Source organism: Vanacampus margaritifer, chromosome 15 (genome assembly GCF_051991255.1).
Source record: "Vanacampus margaritifer isolate UIUO_Vmar chromosome 15, RoL_Vmar_1.0, whole genome shotgun sequence".
Lineage (NCBI taxonomy): Eukaryota > Metazoa > Chordata > Actinopteri > Syngnathiformes > Syngnathidae > Vanacampus > Vanacampus margaritifer.
Genome location: NC_135446.1, coordinates 9882198 through 9901447, shown reverse-complemented (window position 1 = coordinate 9901447; position 19250 = coordinate 9882198). Strand labels below are relative to the sequence as shown.

At 43.3% G+C, this 19250-nt stretch overlaps 4 protein-coding genes across 7 annotated transcripts; 1 reads left to right on the top strand and 3 right to left on the bottom strand.

Moving 5' to 3' along the window:
- The first annotated feature begins 110 nt into the window (after positions 1-110).
- On the top strand, positions 111-3528 carry LOC144035431 (eukaryotic translation initiation factor 5A-1). Its single transcript, XM_077545108.1, has 6 exons — positions 111-558; positions 1554-1726; positions 1806-1910; positions 1981-2112; positions 3007-3080; positions 3186-3528. The coding sequence occupies exons 2-5, from the start codon at positions 1559-1561 to the stop codon at positions 3067-3069; spliced, it is 468 nt and encodes a 155-aa protein (XP_077401234.1). The 5' UTR covers positions 111-558; positions 1554-1558; the 3' UTR covers positions 3070-3080; positions 3186-3528.
- A 1019-nt stretch (positions 3529-4547) lies between these two features.
- On the bottom strand, positions 4548-8006 carry gps2 (G protein pathway suppressor 2). The gene is made up of 11 exons (XM_077545060.1): positions 7825-8006; positions 6977-7094; positions 6770-6879; positions 6553-6665; positions 6416-6495; positions 6236-6315; positions 5507-5678; positions 5339-5422; positions 5117-5193; positions 4944-5039; positions 4548-4857 (listed from the first exon to the last, which is right to left on the bottom strand). Exons 2-11 carry the CDS (start codon positions 7068-7070, stop codon positions 4765-4767), a joined length of 999 nt encoding a protein of 332 aa, XP_077401186.1. The 5' UTR covers positions 7071-7094; positions 7825-8006; the 3' UTR covers positions 4548-4764.
- Positions 8007-8189: 183 nt separating this feature from the next.
- gabarapb (GABA(A) receptor-associated protein b) lies at positions 8190-10018 on the bottom strand. The gene is made up of 4 exons (XM_077545067.1): positions 9786-10018; positions 8965-9043; positions 8714-8832; positions 8190-8630 (listed from the first exon to the last, which is right to left on the bottom strand). The coding sequence occupies exons 1-4, from the start codon at positions 9873-9875 to the stop codon at positions 8550-8552; spliced, it is 369 nt and encodes a 122-aa protein (XP_077401193.1). The 5' UTR covers positions 9876-10018; the 3' UTR covers positions 8190-8549.
- A 728-nt stretch (positions 10019-10746) lies between these two features.
- LOC144035403 (serrate RNA effector molecule homolog) lies at positions 10747-19241 on the bottom strand. Of its 4 annotated transcripts, XM_077545051.1 has the most exons (18): positions 19137-19241; positions 18957-19064; positions 18143-18265; positions 17896-18006; positions 17680-17823; positions 17556-17616; positions 17175-17472; positions 16645-16790; positions 16001-16291; positions 15864-15925; positions 15707-15785; positions 15448-15612; positions 14042-14194; positions 13827-13980; positions 12187-12299; positions 11870-12101; positions 11610-11802; positions 10747-11515 (listed from the first exon to the last, which is right to left on the bottom strand). In XM_077545051.1, the coding sequence occupies exons 3-18, from the start codon at positions 18259-18261 to the stop codon at positions 11440-11442; spliced, it is 2397 nt and encodes a 798-aa protein (XP_077401177.1). In that variant the 5' UTR covers positions 18262-18265; positions 18957-19064; positions 19137-19241; the 3' UTR covers positions 10747-11439. The 4 variants fall into 4 exon arrangements, with proteins under 4 accessions (XP_077401177.1, XP_077401180.1, XP_077401178.1 ...); XM_077545054.1 differs by having other exon boundaries at positions 16001-16288; positions 18957-19204; XM_077545052.1 differs by having other exon boundaries at positions 18143-18330; positions 18957-19203.
- Positions 19242-19250: the final 9 nt, after the last annotated feature.

Here is a 19250-nt window from a genome sequence, read left to right as displayed (position 1 = left end):
AGGACAACATTGAAGGATGCCACTGCGAGCCAATCAGAACGCAGGATGAAATTACATTTCCGGTGTATCATACATAACTTCCTGTTAAAAACAAATACATTATGATGATGATTGTAATGAATAACTCGAATTAAATCGCCCCACCAAGACACTACGAGGTAGAATAAGTCATTTCTTACTGATAAAACGGCAAGGACGGACTGCTCGAACGTGGCTTTTATTATGGAGGTCCGAACCGGACGTTGAGAATCTTGCTCCTTCACAAGACGGCTGGATGGGGGGCGGACCGGGGCCTCTGACGCCACAACCAAATAACGGGACCGTAGGGCGGGCGTGTTCTCTGTGGTCCGGCGTCGGACTTTTGTCGGTTGAGCCGAGGGGCGTAAAAGACGCAGCAGCGTGTTGAACAAAGACAACAACAACGCCAATCAGGACTGAAATGAAAGACTAATAACGACGAGCTTGCCAGACAAGGGAGAGCAAGTGGACGACGAGGCCACTCCATAGGGCGACTTAAAGTGAAGCCACATAGGAGATTCTTTGTCCAAAAAGGGTGAGGTACGTATCAAAGCATATCATATAGAACATAAGTAATGGTATAGAAAGAACATAAATATTTCATATTAGCACAAGAAATTCATATGAGTCGGCTTTATCCTCCACCGCTGAAGTTCACACACCTGACATTAAGCTAATTAAACATCGAAATCAACAAACCCTTTCCATAATGTGTCATTAATGGCACGTTTTAAATAAACACCAGTGCGTTGACTTGCAAATTTTGAAGAGTCAGCTGGGTGACTTCAAAAACAGAGCGAGATGAAACTAAGTGTAGCATCAAGTAATGGCTTAGTCATGACAGCTGTAGCTTAGCTCGTGCCAGCTCCGTTAGCGGGCCAATAGTCACCTGGAGAATGAAGGAAGGCTTGTGCAAATGGCACATTTGCGTGCGCTCACGTTACGTGTTTGCAGCGTGGACTTTTTTTTTGGGCGGTGACGGGATGATGCTTGGACGGCTGTCACTGACGCGGCGCCGCCGTGGCACGCGCGGACTAGGCCTCATGCATTAATAGTTGCAGTTTTTGTTTTGTTTTTACTTGATTTTGTGGCTCCACATTTAATAGAGAAAAAAAAAGTAAATTGTGTAATTTGTCCTAATTCTGTTAGTTTACTTTATTGACTTAACTACAGAGTAAGGCTTTTATTTTTGCTCTAATGCTTGTGTATGACAGACTTTTTACATTGAGAAAAAGGGTGTTTATTTGAGCTAAGGCATTTCGTCAAGTGGACTCACTTATTATTTGGGGCACGGCATCTAATATTGCAGCATAGGCTACCATTTCAGGGCATGCAGTTCATTGTTATTTGAAGCAACTGCTGCAAAAATGAGTCAAACCACGTGATACAAGATATGTTAAGTCTGACTAAACTACCGAGAGTATTATTTGAAGTAATGCATTTATTTTGGAGGAGACTTGTGTGTGACAGCGACTGATATAACATCAACCCCCCCCCATGTTGTGTTAAAAGCGTTTGTCCTTGTGCCTCTACAGCGGACATGGCAGATGCAGAACTGGACTTCCAGACAGGCGATGCCGGTGCGTCGGCCACTTACCCCATGCAGTGCTCGGCCCTGCGCAAGAACGGCCACGTTGTGCTTAAAGGCCGCCCCTGCAAGATTATGGAGATGTCCACCTCCAAAACGGGCAAGCACGGCCACGCCAAGGTGGGTAACCGCACCCTGCGCCAGGTCTAGCATTCGGCGTTCAAACTTAGCCAAATAGGAGTTTTGCTCGTTTCCGCAGGTCCACCTGGTTGGCATCGACATCTTCTCCGGGAAGAAATACGAAGATATCTGCCCTTCCACCCATAACATGGACGTCCCCAACATCAAGAGGGTGGACTACCAAGTGAGACTTCACAGACACAGCTTGTCGCCGGACCTCAAATTTGCACAAACCTCCCTTTCTTCTCTCCTAGCTGATCGGTATCCAAGATGGGTACCTGTCCCTGCTTCAGGACAGCGGGGAGGTGCGAGAGGACCTGAAGATCCCGGAGGGCGACCTGGGAAAAGAGATAGAGAGCAAAAATGAAGCCGGGGAAGAGATCCTGGTCCGTATTTACCCACTGCAGAAATGATAAACATTTATTATTTGAAGAAAAATAGTAGTCATATGATAGATGTAATCACTGCATCATTGCCTACATTTAAGGAAAGGCTTTTATTTTTGAAGGAGGCCTTTAATTGTGCTTGTATCACTGCCCCTGTTCCCAAGGGGAAAAAAAGCTTACATTTATTTGAAACGAGGCATCTATTTTAACTCATTCACTGCCATTGACGGCTATAGACGTCAAAAATTAATTTGAACTATTTCTATTAGTTTTCCACTTTTTCCACTTTTGTTAATAAGAGTATGAAAAGTTGTACATTTAGAACTGATATAAAATTTTTGATTAATCGTGAGTTAATTATTTAAGTCATGTGATTTGATTACAATTAAAAAATGTAATCACCTGGCGTCATTTAAAAAGAAAAGATTATTAATAATTAGGGGCATCAGGCGATTAAAATTATTAATTGTAATTAATCGCATGACTTCAATAGTTAACTCACGATTAATCACAAATTTTATATGTTCTAAATGTACAATAAAAAAATGCTAGGTTTTCACACTCTTGTTAACAAAGTGGGAAAAAATGTTAAACTAATAGAAATAGTTCAAATGAATTTTTTTTTACGTCTATAGCCATCAATGGCAGTGAATGAGTTAATAAAAGGTATGTAATTGCATTTATTAACTAACCTACAAGAGACTACATCATGTTTAATTGAAGTAGGGCTTTTATTTGAGAGGATCATGAGTTGGTGTTTTTGGGAGGGAAGAACAAGGTATAGGTTTCCCCATTTCGGGCATCGAAAAAAAAAGTAGTGGATGACACCACCTGCTGTTTTGTTTCTCGTGGAGACGTCTAATTTGAGGTGAGGCGTTGACTTTCGTCTTTCAGGTGACCGTTCTCAATGCAATGGATGAAGAGGCTGCCATCGGCATCAAAGCGTTGGGGAAATAAGCGGCAGCAAGGTACATACGTATTAGCAGCGTTTTACATTTTAGTCCTGTTTTTATTCAGGGCGCGGCATCACAAAAACTCTCTTTGCTCTCTTTTCGTCTTGTAATGTGTTACAGGGGCTGCCGGATCTTGGGGGGGGGGGGAAATAGGAGGAAAGGTTGCTATCCTCCGTTCGTTCGTTCTTTTTCATAGCTCACCCTCTCTCTATACTTTAGAGCACGGGTTTCTAATGTTTATTATTATTATTGTATATTATGAGCATGAACATACTCTATTTTTATTTTTACTGTATTTTTTACTTGTTCCCGTTTTGTTGAAGGGCTCCATTGCAAAATTAATGGAGGCTTGTTGTACATTAGGGTTTCCTCATTTTAAGTGTGGCTATATTCAGTTCTTGCTCATATTTATTTTCCAAAGCTTATCACAGGAAGTTCAATTAAAACCGAGGTTACCAACAAATCCAGTTGTTGTAATTGAGTGTTGTTTCAACTCATTTACAAATTTACCAGCTTTTCTCTGCGCTCAATGATCAGATTTTCTGGGTATAGTTAATGTTGTGTATTATCAATAACAATTGAGTTATTGTGGTAGTAAAAAAAAAAAAAAAAGATAAATTGAGAGGCATTTTAGGCAAAGAAAATTAAGCAATCATTGTGTAAAAAAAAAAGGTTAATAGATTTGTTTATCCTAAAAAAACATTAAAATTAATTCAGAAATATTACTCTTATTGTTATTAAGAAACCTAGTGTGAAAATACCACCAATCTTGTGGCCATCATATATATGATCAGGAAATAGAAATTAAAAGAACAGAAAATTTATATTAATTTCAATATTGGGATATATATATATATATTAGAGCTGTCAAACGATTACATTTTTTAATCAGATTAATCACATTTTAGAATTCTGATTAATCACGATTTATCGCCTAAGAAAAAATACTTTTTTATCAACATTTTTCCCCCGCCAAATTTGAAGAGCACGCATTATGTGTTAATTCTTTTGACATTTAATGTTATGAGGACGTCTTCAACATTTTTTTTGATCCACTGCACACGCTCATCCTCCTCTTTTTCTAATCAGTTTACTTGCATAATTTAAAATGGGGAAAAAAATGACCCCGATAGTTTGACATGAACAAATATTCTAAATGTGATACGCAAACATTAAATGCTTTGCTTTAATGCATGAAATTATGTTTATTGCTCAAACACAACCTGTGCTACCTTAAACGTAGCCATCCGCTGTCACACTAAAGGCTAATCGATGGTAAAAATTAATAGTGCAATTAATCTGCGTTAATTCATGATTATTGCAATATTTTTTTGTGATTAATTAATCAATTAACACTACAATACACTCTAAGTACTATAGTGGTATTGGTGGCTACTCAAGAGTTTGAATACATGTACTGCTATAAGACTGAAAAAAATCCCTAGACAAAATGATTAACAGTGAATCAAGGAACTACAAACCTATGGACATGCTCAACATTTTATTTAGCAACATACAGTAAAAGCTCTAAATGGAATTCGCCATAACATAAACTGTACATAAACTTACAATAAAGAAAACATGCGGGGGGGATACAACCCTCCTCCAACTGGCGAAATCACGCGTGAACATGTTCAAAAAACGAGAACAGAAACTAAATGTCAGGATGAGGTGTGGAAAATCCGCGACCTGGAATGAGTCACTTGGCGTGGTGGTAAAACCTCTGTCCGCTCTGGGCGTGGGGCAGGAAGCTGTGGCGCGGTGCAGCCTGCGGCGAGCTCTGGAACGCGGCCTGGGCGACAACAGAAACGGGATGGCTGGATGGAGCGTGTCGTGTCACCAGTAAGTCAAACGGACGACTCGTTCCGGTGGGGTCACCTTAGCCGCGGGAATCTGAACGGCCATGGACGGCGTGGGCAGCAAGCCCTGAGCTGACGGATGCATGGCGGACGGGTGCATGGGCCTCAGGGCGCCCTGCGGGGACAAGCGCAAATGGCGGGTTATTCGGGCCGCCGTTTCTGTGTGTGTGTGGGGGGAGAGCGGGCACGTACCGCGTCTGTAAAGCCCGACTGCTGATTGGCGTGTTCCAGCTGCTTCTGGAGGGGGATTCCGGCACCCGGGATGTAGCCTGACATGCAACAGTAAGTCACATCAACTACTCAGCATATCATACAACTTAATATTTTTTTTGGCGGGGGCAAAAAAGAATGGATGCTTTTGTGTGTTTGACAGTCAAAAATATTTATCGCAAAGCGACATGAGCGGGAACTAACCGGGCTGGGAGGTGAAGTGACTGTGGACAGGGTAGCCAGGCTGCTGGTGGGGCAGATACTGCATGGCCTGAAAGGCGGACGCTCCTGAAGGAGTAAGAAAGGAAATCCACGTTTCCAAATACTGTCACCACATTGCATTTGACACGCGAGCCATCCCCACGGCGCTACCTCTGATCTGCGAGCCGCCGGCAAAGCTGACCGGTACGGACGGTCCGGGAGCATAGGTGGCGGGATGCTGTGCCTGCGCCACCCCGTAGGACTCGTGGACCCCCTGGGCCCCGCTGAACTGGCCGTGCTCCGCCGAACCGGAACTGAACGCAGGCGTCTGATAGTGACGCGTCTATTCAAAGAAAAGGACAAAAGATTCAAAACCCTTTACTACTCACTGTAGTCAATTGGCCATTTTGTAGTACAATTATGGGTTAGCCCTATATAAGGCATCTTAAAATGACCCTCTTAGTTTTGGAAGATGTTTAAAGAAGAAAACATGACTCAGGCATTCATCCGACGCATTTTGTATGTTGTCCTTCAAAATAAAAGAGCATAATAGTTTTGCCACACTTAATAAACAAGCCCGTAATAGTTTGAGTAGACAAACTACTGGCATGCTCTTATTTTGAAGGCCTGACGCTGAAGTTGGCAAGCGGATGGGGAGGCTTCTTATTGTCTTGATTTGTTGTGTAATACGTTGCCATCTGTTGAAACCTTTTACACAACACAACAGAAGGTTCTAGTGGCAGCCATTTGATAAACAAATACAAAAATGACTTTGTAGTGACTAGGGAATGGTGAATGATTTATTCCCTCCTCCCTGATCATGCAAGTGGAGGAGCCAAGTCCTGAATGGTTGCATGTTGGCTGTATGGAATTTTGTAAAAGACACTGGCAGCTACGTACAGGAAGAACAGCGCTCTGGAAAAGCTGCTTGCTCCGATCTCCGAGCAGCGCCCCGGGTCGACTGTGGCTGACGGGACTGCCTGATGGACAAGATGGGCAATTGTAGTAATTTTATACGAGCATTAATATTCACATTTGTTTGTCGTAACGTGTTCCAAAGGTATCCCGAGTGCGACTCACCCTGAATATTGAGGAGGTGCTGGCCCGCGTGCATGGGAAGACTAGCCTGGTAGCTGGCCGACGTCAACGTGGTGATGTCGCTGAAAGGACAGGAAGTGAGCAAACGGCGCGTCAGGTGTCGGGTACGCGGCACTCACCTCTGCTCCTTGCGCCGTCTTTTCTCCTCTTCGTGAAGGACTTTCTTGAGTTGTAAGAAGAGCTGATGTTTCTCCTCTTGGAGCCCCTGAAGCTTCTCACCCATCTTCATCACCTGAACGAGGGTTCCAAAGTCATCCATTATCAAATTCATTGACAAGGAATTCTAATTTTGTACTTTTTCTAATTTGGGTTTGTATAGATTTTCTTGAGCCAAACCTGTTCCTTGGTTTCCTCCAAGGACATCCTTTCCTCGATCTCCTTGGTCCTTTTCCTCTCCTCCTCCTCTTTTAACTTCTGCTCCATCATCTTATCCACTTCCTCCTCCTCTGGAAAGATAACAGTCAGAACGTCACGTCAGGGGTGTGTCTCCCGGAGAAAAGCGGGGAGGGGGCAGCGTGTGGACCGGGGCTGGCGAGGTCTCACCTTGTCGCTTGCGCTCTCGCTCCCTCATGATGTGCTTGTGGAGGGCTCGGGCCATCGCGTTGGAAAGCTTGGGTCTCTCCAGCAGGGCGGGCATGGTGACGGGCAGTGGAGGGGCCAGCTAAGAAGCAACAGCACAATTTCATAGATTTTTTTCTTCTTTTTTAAATTGTATTACAATAAAAATGTAATCAAGAAATGTATACAGAATGCGGGATATTATCATTGTTTCCTAATTTGATAATAAAATGTAAATATAGCAGCAGCTATTTTTTTTTTTGCGCAGTTTGTAGTACTGTGATTTTAGAACAAGGACATTTCAACAAGTAAAAAATAAAGTAAAAAGTTGAAGATTACCTGTCTACACTTACAATGATTTAACAAAGCAAAACAGTTAATTGTATGTGGTTTGGTTACTTTAATCATGTATTGGTTGTAACTGCATTTTATCCTTAGTTTGGTTCTTTTATTCCTGTAAAATAACCTCGAGTAGCATGAAAGGCGCCCAAAATAAAATGTATAATTTATTATTGCTGATAAAAGCTGTAAAACTAGCTAGATTAGCTAAGTTTAGGTAAAGGCCTGCACGTCAGACCATCTAGCTGCTAAGTTAGCCTTGCATTAGTAAGGTAAACTACGGTTGCAAATGCATTTTTATAAAAACGTATTAATGCGCAATAGCGACTGAAATTATGCATTTAAAGCAAGAAAGTGCAGACAGCATTTAAGGTTGCGCCACCTTCCCAAATGCAGCAAAAGGTAAGCAATTAGCTTGACGTAGCTAACAGCTAGCGGTGTATTTTGGCTGGCGCGGAGTCGGAAAAAAAAAGAAAAAAGTCCAAAACGCTTACTTTTGACGTCGTGCCTGTCCTTGAACGTTAAATTAGTTCGAGTTGTTAACTATATGCCACTCTTTCTTTGGATTTTCTACAAAAGACTGCACTAATTTCGCCACTTGACAGCAGCTTAGTGACGAGCAAGACGCAGTTCTGCTGTCAGATGCATCCTGGGAAATGTAGTTTTCTTCAGGAAACGATTTCTCTCGCGATATTGGCTTAATTTATCGTAATGCCTTTTTTTAAATTAATGATTAAATGTCCCCCATGCCTGAAACAGCCACACTTAAAAGGGCTATTTTCAATAACTTTACGATTTAAAATTGTAAGCATTCATAGCAATGGCAATCATTGACAGGTTAGGAATAAAGAGACACAAGTAACTTTTTCATAACATTTTATGCTCACAAGTGGAGAGAAAGCGCCAGTAATGCAGCTCTATTGAGTTCTTTAAAAAAAAAAAATACACTCAGCTTCACAATACAGTAAATAAAGCCATCTAAAATTAACAATAACCGCAATGTCAACATAATAGTTCCGCAGCAGTCGGGAAATAAGAAATGAAGGGGTGATAGATACAACGTGAGGCTGACTAATGGAGGAGATGAAGGGGAGAAGGGCGGTGAAAGTGCATCTGACGCCTTTTGCTCTGTGAACTCCAATGCTGAGCTAGATTAAATATTTCCAATGGATGGATGTACGCGTCACGGGAAGGCGGCGGATAAGCGACGGAGCAGGGATCACATTTCCCTTTGGCTGCTCCCGTACACACTCTCGTCACTGTAGGCGATGTAGAGGAAAAAATCCTCTTCGTGGTGCTCCTAAAGTGACAAAAATTGAAAGCAGGATGTAAATAAACCACAGTGTCGTCTCAAATCGGAAACAGAATGAGTGGTGAGCTCACCTGGTACAACAATCCCATGGTGGCCGATGTGGGTGGAATGACGTTGTTTACAAAGAAGAAGAGCGCATCCTCAGCTCGCAAGTGGATTCGTTTTCGGATGAGGAAATAAAACTGGCCCACTGGTTTTAGAAAAAACAAACAAACATTGTAGTATTTTTAAAAACATTTATTAATTTTCCCTTTTAATATTTTTCATGTAAAATACTGTTTAATTATGTTAATATTGGGTAGAAGCATAAATGTTTAGTCACCTGTTAGGTCGGAGGGGACGAGATACTTCTTCTTGTCCAGATCACCTATTCTGGCTTTGGGAGCTTTCTCCACAATAACCTGGTGAGGAAAAAATGAGGGAAATGGTTCTTTGCACAAAAAAAATATATTTTAAATAAATACTTTTATTTATAACTGAATTAATACTTAAACAAATATTTGCTAAAATCTAAAATTGTCAAAAATATTAAAATGTCTGTTTTAATCATAAAATAACTACAGAAACTAATGTATAATTAATTGACCAAATACCAATTGTTAAAATGTTTACAAAATGTTTATTTAAAAATGAATCTTTTTTTTGTGTACTCAATTTCACTAAGCAAGTATTTCATTAGGTACGAAGCAAAATGTGTTTTTTTTTCAATTATGTAAAATTGTTTACTTTAAATTGTTACATAATTCGTATTTAAAAATATAAATGTTATCCTGTTTAAACCATTGTTTATTTTTTTAATAGTTTCCTTTTTTTCCTTTCACTTTTACAACAAATCAATTATGTAATGACAAGGTAAGTTACCTAAATAAACAAATTTTAATGAAGCCAATTCCTTAAGTAGTGTCACTGCCCAATGCGGAAGCTTATTACTACGACGTTTAAGTGACAGCTAGAGGCCTGTTGCTGCCCACTGAGGCGGCGTTCTCGTCAACACCCCCGCAAATGAGACTAGACAACATTTTCAGCCCATTTTTCTGGAAAGCGCTCATTTAAATCCACACATTCAGCCAACACAGATTCGTGTTCAAATAGCTCAAGGTAAACAGGCTCCTAGTTAGCCGCTAACGTTAGCCGACTACTTACGGGAACCCTGTCGGGGTACTTCTTCCGAATCTTCTCGCCTTCAGACCGCCTTTTCTCAAAGGGGTGCTCTTCTTTGTACTGGAACTTCATCGTTACGAGAGATGACTGACGGCGAGTCGGTCGGTCGCTCGTTCGGGGTTCGGGTTCTGGGGGAAGAAAATCGCTGACAAACGTACACGACAACAACAAACGAAGCTAAAGTGACTAGCTGTGGCGCGCGGATGGATATACAATAACAACGTGACGTAAGGGGGGCGACGTCCACGTACAAGTCACATTGACGTATGATGGTAATTCGGTCGTTATATTACAACAACATGCCCTTTGCTAAATGGCGACATAGCTCAAAGTCGAGTGTGTATGTGTGTGTAATATTTCTGGGGAAAGGTCGGTGGGGGACTACTTTATTTTGATCATATGCTGCGCCTAACCACATGGGAACAGAGTGGTGATTCGACCGCTGCCCTTGTCATATGACACTGCGGTTCGGCCGACTTCCGCTTTAAACTTGATGCGTTACGGCAAAGCGGCGCTTTCAAAATAATAATAAAACAAAATCGGCAGAAATCAGTATGATTTTATGCCATTAATGATTACCCTTCTACAATTCACTAGACACAATAAAGGCCCTTTAAAATCCGTTCGATGTGACTGCTAATTCAGCATTTAAAAAAAGAATCACTGCTTTGATGATAAAGTAAAATCGTATGCAACATTTCAGAAGACCCACCCTTAAAAATCTGTGCATCTGAATCATTAACTGCACATTTAGGGTCATTCAATGTAATTCCCATCACCACTAAGCCATTATTCTTATGCAGTAAATTACACTAGTGTCCCAGGAAGTTGAATGTAAATCTGTGGTATAATTACAGAAGGATGGTCTTTTAGTAATCTAGAAATGTGCCTGTTATCAATTGCAAATTTTGTGACATTTTAAGTAATCCCCATTATTCATTAGTCACATTTACAGATTGAGTTTATTTAATAAAAAAAAAAATCAATCACAGTTAAAGTGAAAACTTACACAGTGATTGACAAAATTGTGAAAATAAATGCATATTTAAAGAGTTTTTCTAAAAATGAAAAGAAAATTGGGGCTGATAGTCATTGATGGTCAGCATTCCTTGGTTATGTAGAAGTTGGTAGGCTTCTGCTGCATTTCATCCCTAGATTCTGGATTTCTCTTGAATCAGTGGGAAAGCATTCTTCCTGATTACCGGCATCGTTGCCATCAATCATTCTCAGTGACAAATAAAAAGCAAAGACACAATAACAATGCATATGAAAAAAGTCAACCATTTGTATAAACACACATTACAGGCTGCCGCCGATGTACGTGACATTGCATCAGTAAGATCAAACTAACCTGTGTCACGACTGACTAAAACCAGTTCACATTCCCTATTAGTGGGTGAACAAGCCGACGCTTGCTTTACAAACATTGTAAAGGCTATTTGTTTTCCAATTTAAAATAAATCAAAGTAGTTCACACTTAAATTTGATGGTGTGGTTATTGTTTTCTTTATTATGACATCATGACTTGCAAAAGTAACCTTGGTCCAGCTGGAAGGAAGGAAGGAACGCACGCACGCACTCAACATACACGCGCGGCAGCACAGAGGAGATCCTTGGAAAAAAGTTTGCCGGTTGTTTAAAAGAAGTCCAGGTCATCCGGAGCGTCCAGGTCTCTGTACTCAATGATAGAGCGCGGGTCTCCTCGCACACCCCTACACACACACACACACACACACACACACACACAGGAAATCACACAAAGTGTACACCCACATGGGTGCCCACAGCTCATCATGTTTCCTTTACCTGTTGTTTGGATGTTTCCCCGGGAATCCTAAGTTGCCCCTAAAGTTGTCATAGTGACCGCGTCCGGCGCCAAACTGGTTGGCGGGGTAAGGAGGAGCGGCGGGGAAGCCGGGCAGCAAAGGTCTGATGCCGGGCGGGTATCCCAGAAGGCTTTGCTGCTGAGGTGACTGAGCGGGGAAGCTGGCGGGGGGAGCTAGAAGCGGGAACGCAAAAGCGGGGGTCAAGCAATTTTCTTTTAAGACTCCTCTTTTCGAGCTTACCTTGAGTTGGCGGCGGCGGGGGTTTGTTCTCAGGCAGCGCCGGTCTCTTGGCGTCTATTAGGTAGTTGTTAAAGTAGTCCACTTCCTGTCTGACGGCATCCACCTTGTCACCGTGTTTGTTGAGTATGTGTTTACGCACAAACTCGGGAGCCTTAAACTTCTTGCCGCTCAGAGGACATAACCACTTGTCTTTGCTGAGCTCCTGAGTGTTGGCCACCAGGAACTTCTCCACCTGCGTGCACCAAAATAAACGCCGTCGATACTCGTACACACACGAGAGCATGCAATAGTGGCGGAATGGCAGCTCAAAGTCTCACCTCCTGTTCCGGGTCTTTCTTTCCCAGGCGCGCGGCATCATCTGCACTCACCACTTCGGGCGGACTCAGTAGAGGAGCCAGACGCTCCTCGCACATCTTCAAGTGTTCACTCACTGGCCGAACACAACAAAGTACATCACAAGCAGGTTCGACTACACAGCTATGTGTATGCAGACACATCGAATATTTTCTCAGTACTTGTAACTTCACAGGTGGACTAGAACGGTCCCTCTAGACTAAAACCTTCCCTCTGGAATACAACCTTCTAGGGGTGTAACAAAAAAAGGATTTGAACCGGAGGGGGCAGGGAATCGCCATATGCAATTTGCATACAGAAATCCCGCAATCCTCGATGCGGCCAGTGACTCACGTGATTGGTTACAGTTCATTCACAACATCGCTCCAAGTCAATGACGCATTGCTTGTATCTGCCGGCGCGGCATGCTACTGCTAGCGAGTATTAGCAAACAAAACGTTCTGTTGCGATCTAAGGAGAGATGAAAACTGGAATATCGTGTCGGTTTCGGCTCCAAAACGTAACTATATCGGGCCCACGTCGCATAAAACTTTGAATTACCCCCTGGGCTTGCTCGAAAGTTGCGGGGGGGGACGAAAGATGACAGGACGTCCAGGACGTCCAGGACGCGAACCCTTGTCAGATCGTAATGGCTTGGCAGCGTCCCCTGGCTTTGACACGACAAGGAATACACAAACTCAGCACTGATTTACGTAACATAATTGTCATTGATTGTCGTATTAATGGTATTACAGTTGCAATCATGGCAAAATGTTATTGTTATTATATGTATTATAATAAAATTGCATGAGAAAAATAAAGGGGTAACTGCCTGTATACAGACACAAAAATAAATAAATAAAATAAAAATGTCGCTGTACCATCATTTGGGCCAGCATCATAATACAATAACATAGTGTTCTTAAAAATGAGGGGGAGGATTTATTCCTAAAATAAACTAGTATTTATTATTGCAGGCCACTGCAACAAACATTAACACGGTGCTTGAATGTAGATAAATAAAAGTGTTATGTGTGATGATTACATTTGAATGTATTGAAAAATATTGTATAAAAATCACACTCAACTAAATGTTCAAAAAAACAACGTTGCCTAAACTTTAAAAAACCTTAAAATAAGGCTGGTATTGGCACCGATACCTGGTTCTCGCCCATCTATACTTACAAGTGTTGCATTTTATTAGCCAGATGCATAGCATTTGAAAAGACTGATACTTTCTCATTTGGTCTGTAACACGTCGGAGCATTACAGATGCAAAAATGTTGATCGCTGTTTTCCAAAATAAAAGCAGATGTTTGCAAATGTGCAAATGATGAGATTTAGATCATTTTAAATTTAACAAGATATTCAAACGATTAACGGAGTATCAAAAACAATTATAAATTAATTTGGCATCTGACTCGTCCAGTAATCAAATAATTGTTGAACCGAATCGTTCCATTTGAAAATCGAACCGTCCTTGTATCGGATCGCACCCCATGTATCGAGATGCGCATCAAATCGTCTTGATTGGAGAGATTTACACCCCTACAACCTTCTTTTGCGACTAAACTCTTGAGATGAGTAAATTCTCTCGAAACTAGTGTGCGTGTGAGGGGTATACCTTCAGTCGCAGTGATCTTGGCTACAGGCAAGGGTCCTCGCACATGAATGAGCCCGCAGCGATGAGGCATGTGGTCCTCGGCGGGATACTGGCAGAAGTTGTAGTAGTCCAGCGAGTGGACCACACGCAAGTAGAGCAGCAGAGTGTCTAGCACCTGCGCACACACAAACATACTTGTGACACCGCGCAAAAAAAAAGAAAGAAGCTGGTCTCACCTTTAACAAGGTCTTATCCATCTCCACCGCAACTTCAGAGGATGTGACGTCTTTGGCGTCGCCCGCCTCGCCGCCTGTCAGCTCCTCCTCTTCGGCGCTCACCTCCTCAATGAGGTAATCGGTGATGTTCTTCAGGACGGGGTTGGTGTCCGTCTGTGGTGGTGCATTCATAACGTGGGTTTAGAGCAGGGGTTAAAGTTCAGGGGTTAAATTTCCGTCATTTTGAAAATGAGACGAGGGTGCGCACCCCATAAACAAGTTCCCATGGGTACTGCACGTTTGTTGTTTATGATCCCATCACTAAACTGACATTGCATTCACACATTGAATTGATTAATTTGGAAATACCACCTTAAAAAATTATTGAAAAAGTATTGAATTTTAATAACTGGGTGAGGTCTTAAATTTTATGCTGTGTGTACCCGCGAGTCCTCCACACACTGCGCGGCCAATTTGAATGTAGGAGGGGAAAGAGGAAGTTTTCATCGCTATCCACCGTTTGGAACTTACTCACTGAAGAAACGGAAAAAGTCTGAACTGTCAGCGTGCTGCGACGTCCTGCAATGGAGGAGCAAGTTGCTAACCCGCTACATGCTAACGTGAGTCAGAGTTCCACCTTCCTTATTTATCACGTACTGATGTACTATTTAAAGACCATATTAACAATAAAAATGTAAAAACTAGTGAAAAAAAAGTTTGTGTAGCGGTTGATACGCATCGTCGTCATTGTCGCAGCGTAATTAGGTCATAATTAAGGCTTGCGTCTTTGTGAGAGATGAAGGCAAGGTTATTTGGGTGTAAATCTGTAAATGTTACCTTCATCTATCCATGCATTTAAATGGGTGTCAATTACACATGGATTTTCGTTATTTGTGGTCCGGCCCGGCCTCTACGCCTGCAAATAGTTGGGGTCCACTGTTACTGTCCAAGTTACATTATTTTAATAGTATGGTGATTGGATTACGTTAATAACTACATTGTTTTAACAGGTAACTAGAAACTGTATCAGAAGAATACCATTTAAAAGCAAGCCTCCCAACCCTCCATATAAAGCATAAGATGACCATGTATAGATGGATATTTTATTATACATTGCTACTGTCTTTTTTTTATCACTCAAAATGCATCAAATTGATGTTTTTAATTATGAAATATATATAAAAAAAAAAATTGCATTCCCAATTACCCTCCTAGAGCGGTCGTATACATTTTTTATCCCCGATTAATGTCTAAATATTATTATTTTAAAAGAATCAGTGTGCGCCCTAGTGCAAAATTTGTGTTAATTCGCTGCAGTCAATTTAAACACACAAAAAAAAAATCTGTCAAAATATATATTTTTTGTTTTAACCCTTGGTTTAGAACCAAACAGGAAGTGACGGGTGGGGAGCACCAGGAAGTCGCACCTGTTCCTGCCACAACTCCGCCCTTTGGTCCAGCGTGTGCACCAGCCTGGCGGCCAGGCGGACGTCGTTCCTGGCCACGGGTTTGTGCTGGGTCAGCCCGTTGACGCTGCGGACGCGCCGGCACAAGTCGCGGTTGACCACCGGGGACAGTTCGCAGTCTCGGAGCTGGCAGGGGGGAAGGGGGGGGGGGGCGCAGAAGATGGGACGAGATGAGACCAGATGGGAGGAGACGGAGTCAAGAGCGCGTGACGACAGTTACCCGAATATTCTGCAGGCTCCAGCAGGTCTCCTTGATGTTGACGCCGCGGTCGAATGTCAGCCAGCACCGTCGGAAGAACCTGACGCACATTTATACTGTGATGCGGTGTCGCTGGTTCGCCACTGCCACATTTTACAATCACATGCTTTCTACTCACCCCCTCTCTGGCTGAGGGTCTGATAGCGCCACCCGCAGGAAGCCCGGGTACCTGCGACACAGCTGCAAACCCCAAAGTGGTCAGTCTACGTTCAAGGGCAAAAGATGCCCGTGGGGGGGACCAAATGCGGCACTCACTGCAGCGATCTCTTCTTTGGAGGCGTCGGGTGGGACGCTCCTGATGAAGAGTGAGTTGGTGAGGTGCAGCGGCCGAGGGACGGCCGGCGACGCGGGTTCTTTCTCGCCGTCAGAGTGCGAGGAATCAGAAGCTGAGCCTTCGCCGCTGTCAGCCGACATGCTGCGCTTCCTCTTTCGGCCTTTCTTGGCCTCCTCTTCTTCCTTCTGCTCTTTGTCCTCATCCTCTTCCTCCTCATCCTCCTCCTCCTCCTCATCCTCGTCTTCCCCATTCTGCTTGCTATCCTCATCCTTCTGAGGAGTAAAATCATCAGCACCATTTATTGGTACAGCAAACATATAATAATAACAATGCTTTGGATTTATATAGTGCTTTTCTAGACACTCAAAGACGCAGGCTGACGGAAGCTTGGCTGCCAGTGTGCGCCTACGGCCCCTCCAACCACCACCAAACATTCGCACCTTCCATACACCAGTGTGAGTAACACTGGAGGCAATGTGTGTGAAGTGCCTTGCCCAAGGACACAATGACACATGACTTGGGGAGAGCGGGGATCAAACAGCCCACCTTCTGGTTACTGAACGATCGTCTCCACACCCTGAGTCACAGCCGCAACGTAAAAAAAATAAAAATAAAAGTATCTCACCTCACTTTGAGTCCCCCCCACCTCGCCGTCAGCCGGCTCCTTGCTGGGACTCGGCACCGAATCGCCTCCAACACCGCTCACGTGCTCACCGCCCGGCTCGAGCACCTTCAGGTCCAAGTCTGTGCCACCCTCCATCTTGATGACGGCTGCAGACGAGAACGCGGGGTATGAGCACTCACCTGCGTGCAACTTCCTGGATCACAGCTGGCCTCCATCAAGGTTATTTTAATGAACAACTAACAAAACAGCTAAAGCTAAAATTGAGAAAGCATTTTTGTTAACAAAATAAAATAAAAACAAAAATCCTATTAAAAAAACAAACAAATTTTACATTTACAAAACTAACAAATTATATCATTATAACATTCTTTGTCTTCATCTTTGGGTTTGACTTGAAATGTACAAACCAAACTAAACTAAAACTAATAAAAAACTAACAACCCATTTAAGTAAAACTAACTCAATTAAAAAAAAAACTCAAATGATAAAATTAACTATTATGAAAATTCCCAAACTATTTTAGCCCTGACCTGCATCCAGCACTTTGATGATGGCAGTGGTGTGCTCCATGTCCAGCGAAATATCCTCCAGCCATTTGTTGTCCCACAGAAAGAGAAACACGCCCAGACGGCGTTTGAGGGCGGCCAGGGACTCCGCCTTCCGGGCCGTGATGTCATCCGGGTGATACTTTGAGCGGAACCACTCCTGATCTTTGTGCTGAACGAAGAAGTCCTGCAGCTGCTGCCGCCGGAAGTCTACTTTGTACTGATTGTATCGCTTGACTGCCTCCGTCTCGTCCACGCTGTCCTCCGTGTTGAGTAGGAAGTCCTGTGCAACACACCCTAGAGCTTAGGCCAAATATTTGTTTCAAGCCTTTTCTTTTTTTATGCCCTCACGGAAGCTTTGCCTACCTTGAAGCTCCTCATGGTTGGGGGTCCAGGGGGCGGCAGGTCAGGATCCACCATGGCCAATCTGAGAAAAGGTAAAGGTGCATCTGTCATCCCGCCGAGCGTGCGAGCGCGCCCGTGTACGCACCTGCTCTGAAGCGGGTGAGCTCCGTGATGCATGGGAAGTTGGGGAATGTCAGGGGGCCAGCCCTGAGGCCCCACTCTTGGGAACAGAGCTGCACCGCCTCCAAAGGGCTGCTCAAAACGGTACGGGTCACCTCGGTGGTCATCCCTAACAAAACCGCGACACTCTGAGCTGTGATGCGTGGAGATCTAGGCGAGGTATACACAGGCGCCCACTCACCAGTCTCTCCTCATGCGCTTATGCTGAGGGCTCATATGTCTTGGCGGCGAAAATCTCTCCCTGCGACCGCGATCATAGTCTCGTCTTCTCTCTCTGCCTCGTTCCCAGTCCCTGAGTGTGCACACTCATCACATGAGCAATCCAGACATTTTACATCCATGCTAGCCACTACTCCACTGTGCTGCCATCACAACGTGACCTCTTAATTAAAATTAAAAAAAGACATAAAAAAAATTATTAGTTCCACCTGTCAGGCCAATCGTCACGTCGCCTCTCTTCTCGCTCTCGGGATCGCTCCATGTCACTCCGTTCTCTTCGGAACTTGTCCCGGCGCCTCCTGTCGAATTCATCGTCGCTGTCCCCCATTGGTCTGCACACAGATACATATATACACTCTTTGGTCTCTTGGGACTCAATAGCCTCCACTCTGCTGCACTGTTAAAAATATGAGAGAGAAAAAGTCCCAGAGCGTTGTATTTTTCAGTCAGCAGCTGGCTACTTCCCGATTCATGGAAGATGTTCCACTAGATAACAGAAAGTAAAGATAACGCCTGTTGCCAATCATGCAATGGAAAGATAGCTTTGTGTTCAACTAAACAGCCTCAGTGTTCACACTGAAACAAAAATACGTTCACACAGTACTGTAAATACACTAAATGAAGTATACATGCATTTAAAATACAGTAGTTCTAATTGTACCGGCTAGTCGAGACAAATGCATACAGATATACTAGCCGCCAGATTAGCAAATAGCAATAACTTGTTTATCGGCGTGGGCGCTTAGTGCTCATTATTTCCAAGCTAAAATATACAACATAATTTTTGAAATGGGCTGTTTCGTGTAACAAAGTACATTGCAGGAATACAGTACTAACTTTCTATTAGTGGCTAACAGCTAGGGCTCGCGCGACGTTAGCCTTCCCATAGCTTAAGCGTGGCTAGTTAGCCCCATTCTCGCTTACTCCGCTTGTTACTAGGACTTTAGAGCGTATCTAACAAAACTCTGTTGACGAGTTTGTACCGTATATATTTTTTGATTTTGTTGCCGTTGCACAATTTACCTGAAAACGTTGCGAACAAAAACAAGAAGAGCAGCTCACACACGACGGTCCCGCCGCCACACCGACCAATCACAACAGCCTACCGGGCCCAAGTTGCCCTCTAGTGCCCTGGAGGTACAAAGAAACCATCTTGAGATGTACCTTTTGTATTCAACAAATTGATAAGGTGCAACTTTTTACTTTTGTGGCTTTTGATGCGTTTTTGGTTCATTTTCTTGTTGAGAGAAAGCTTATTTAACGCGTGTACGCACCAGTCCACCCAGTGGCGGTAGAGCACACTTACGACGAGCTGCT

What these genes read in the sequence shown, in the direction of transcription:
- gps2 (XM_077545060.1), bottom strand. Translation starts at nt 7,070, where the DNA reads ATGCCCGCCCTGCTGGAGAGACCCAAGCTTTCCAACGCGATGGCCCGA. An exon ending in TCACTTCACCTCCCAGCCCG is followed by an intron (nt 5,194 to 5,338) that starts GTTAGTTCCCGC and finishes GTTGCATGTCAG; the next exon opens with GCTACATCCCGGGTGCCGGA. An exon ending in AGTCGGGCTTTACAGACGCG is followed by an intron (nt 5,040 to 5,116) that starts GTACGTGCCCGC and finishes TTGTCCCCGCAG; the next exon opens with GGCGCCCTGAGGCCCATGCA.
- gabarapb (XM_077545067.1), bottom strand. Translation starts at nt 9,875, where the DNA reads ATGAAGTTCCAGTACAAAGAAGAGCACCCCTTTGAGAAAAGGCGGTCT. An exon ending in AGTACCCCGACAGGGTTCCC is followed by an intron (nt 9,044 to 9,785) that starts GTAAGTAGTCGG and finishes TTTCCTCACCAG; the next exon opens with GTTATTGTGGAGAAAGCTCC. An exon ending in CCATGGGATTGTTGTACCAG is followed by an intron (nt 8,631 to 8,713) that starts GTGAGCTCACCA and finishes TTGTCACTTTAG; the next exon opens with GAGCACCACGAAGAGGATTT.
- LOC144035431 (XM_077545108.1), top strand. Translation starts at nt 1,559, where the DNA reads ATGGCAGATGCAGAACTGGACTTCCAGACAGGCGATGCCGGTGCGTCG. An exon ending in GCAAGCACGGCCACGCCAAG is followed by an intron (nt 1,727 to 1,805) that starts GTGGGTAACCGC and finishes TCGTTTCCGCAG; the next exon opens with GTCCACCTGGTTGGCATCGA. An exon ending in TCAAGAGGGTGGACTACCAA is followed by an intron (nt 1,911 to 1,980) that starts GTGAGACTTCAC and finishes CTTCTCTCCTAG; the next exon opens with CTGATCGGTATCCAAGATGG.
- LOC144035403 (XM_077545051.1), bottom strand. Translation starts at nt 18,261, where the DNA reads ATGGGGGACAGCGACGATGAATTCGACAGGAGGCGCCGGGACAAGTTC. An exon ending in GCTCACCCGCTTCAGAGCAG is followed by an intron (nt 17,617 to 17,679) that starts GTGCGTACACGG and finishes ACCTTTTCTCAG; the next exon opens with ATTGGCCATGGTGGATCCTG. An exon ending in CATCAAAGTGCTGGATGCAG is followed by an intron (nt 16,791 to 17,174) that starts GTCAGGGCTAAA and finishes TCTCGTCTGCAG; the next exon opens with CCGTCATCAAGATGGAGGGT.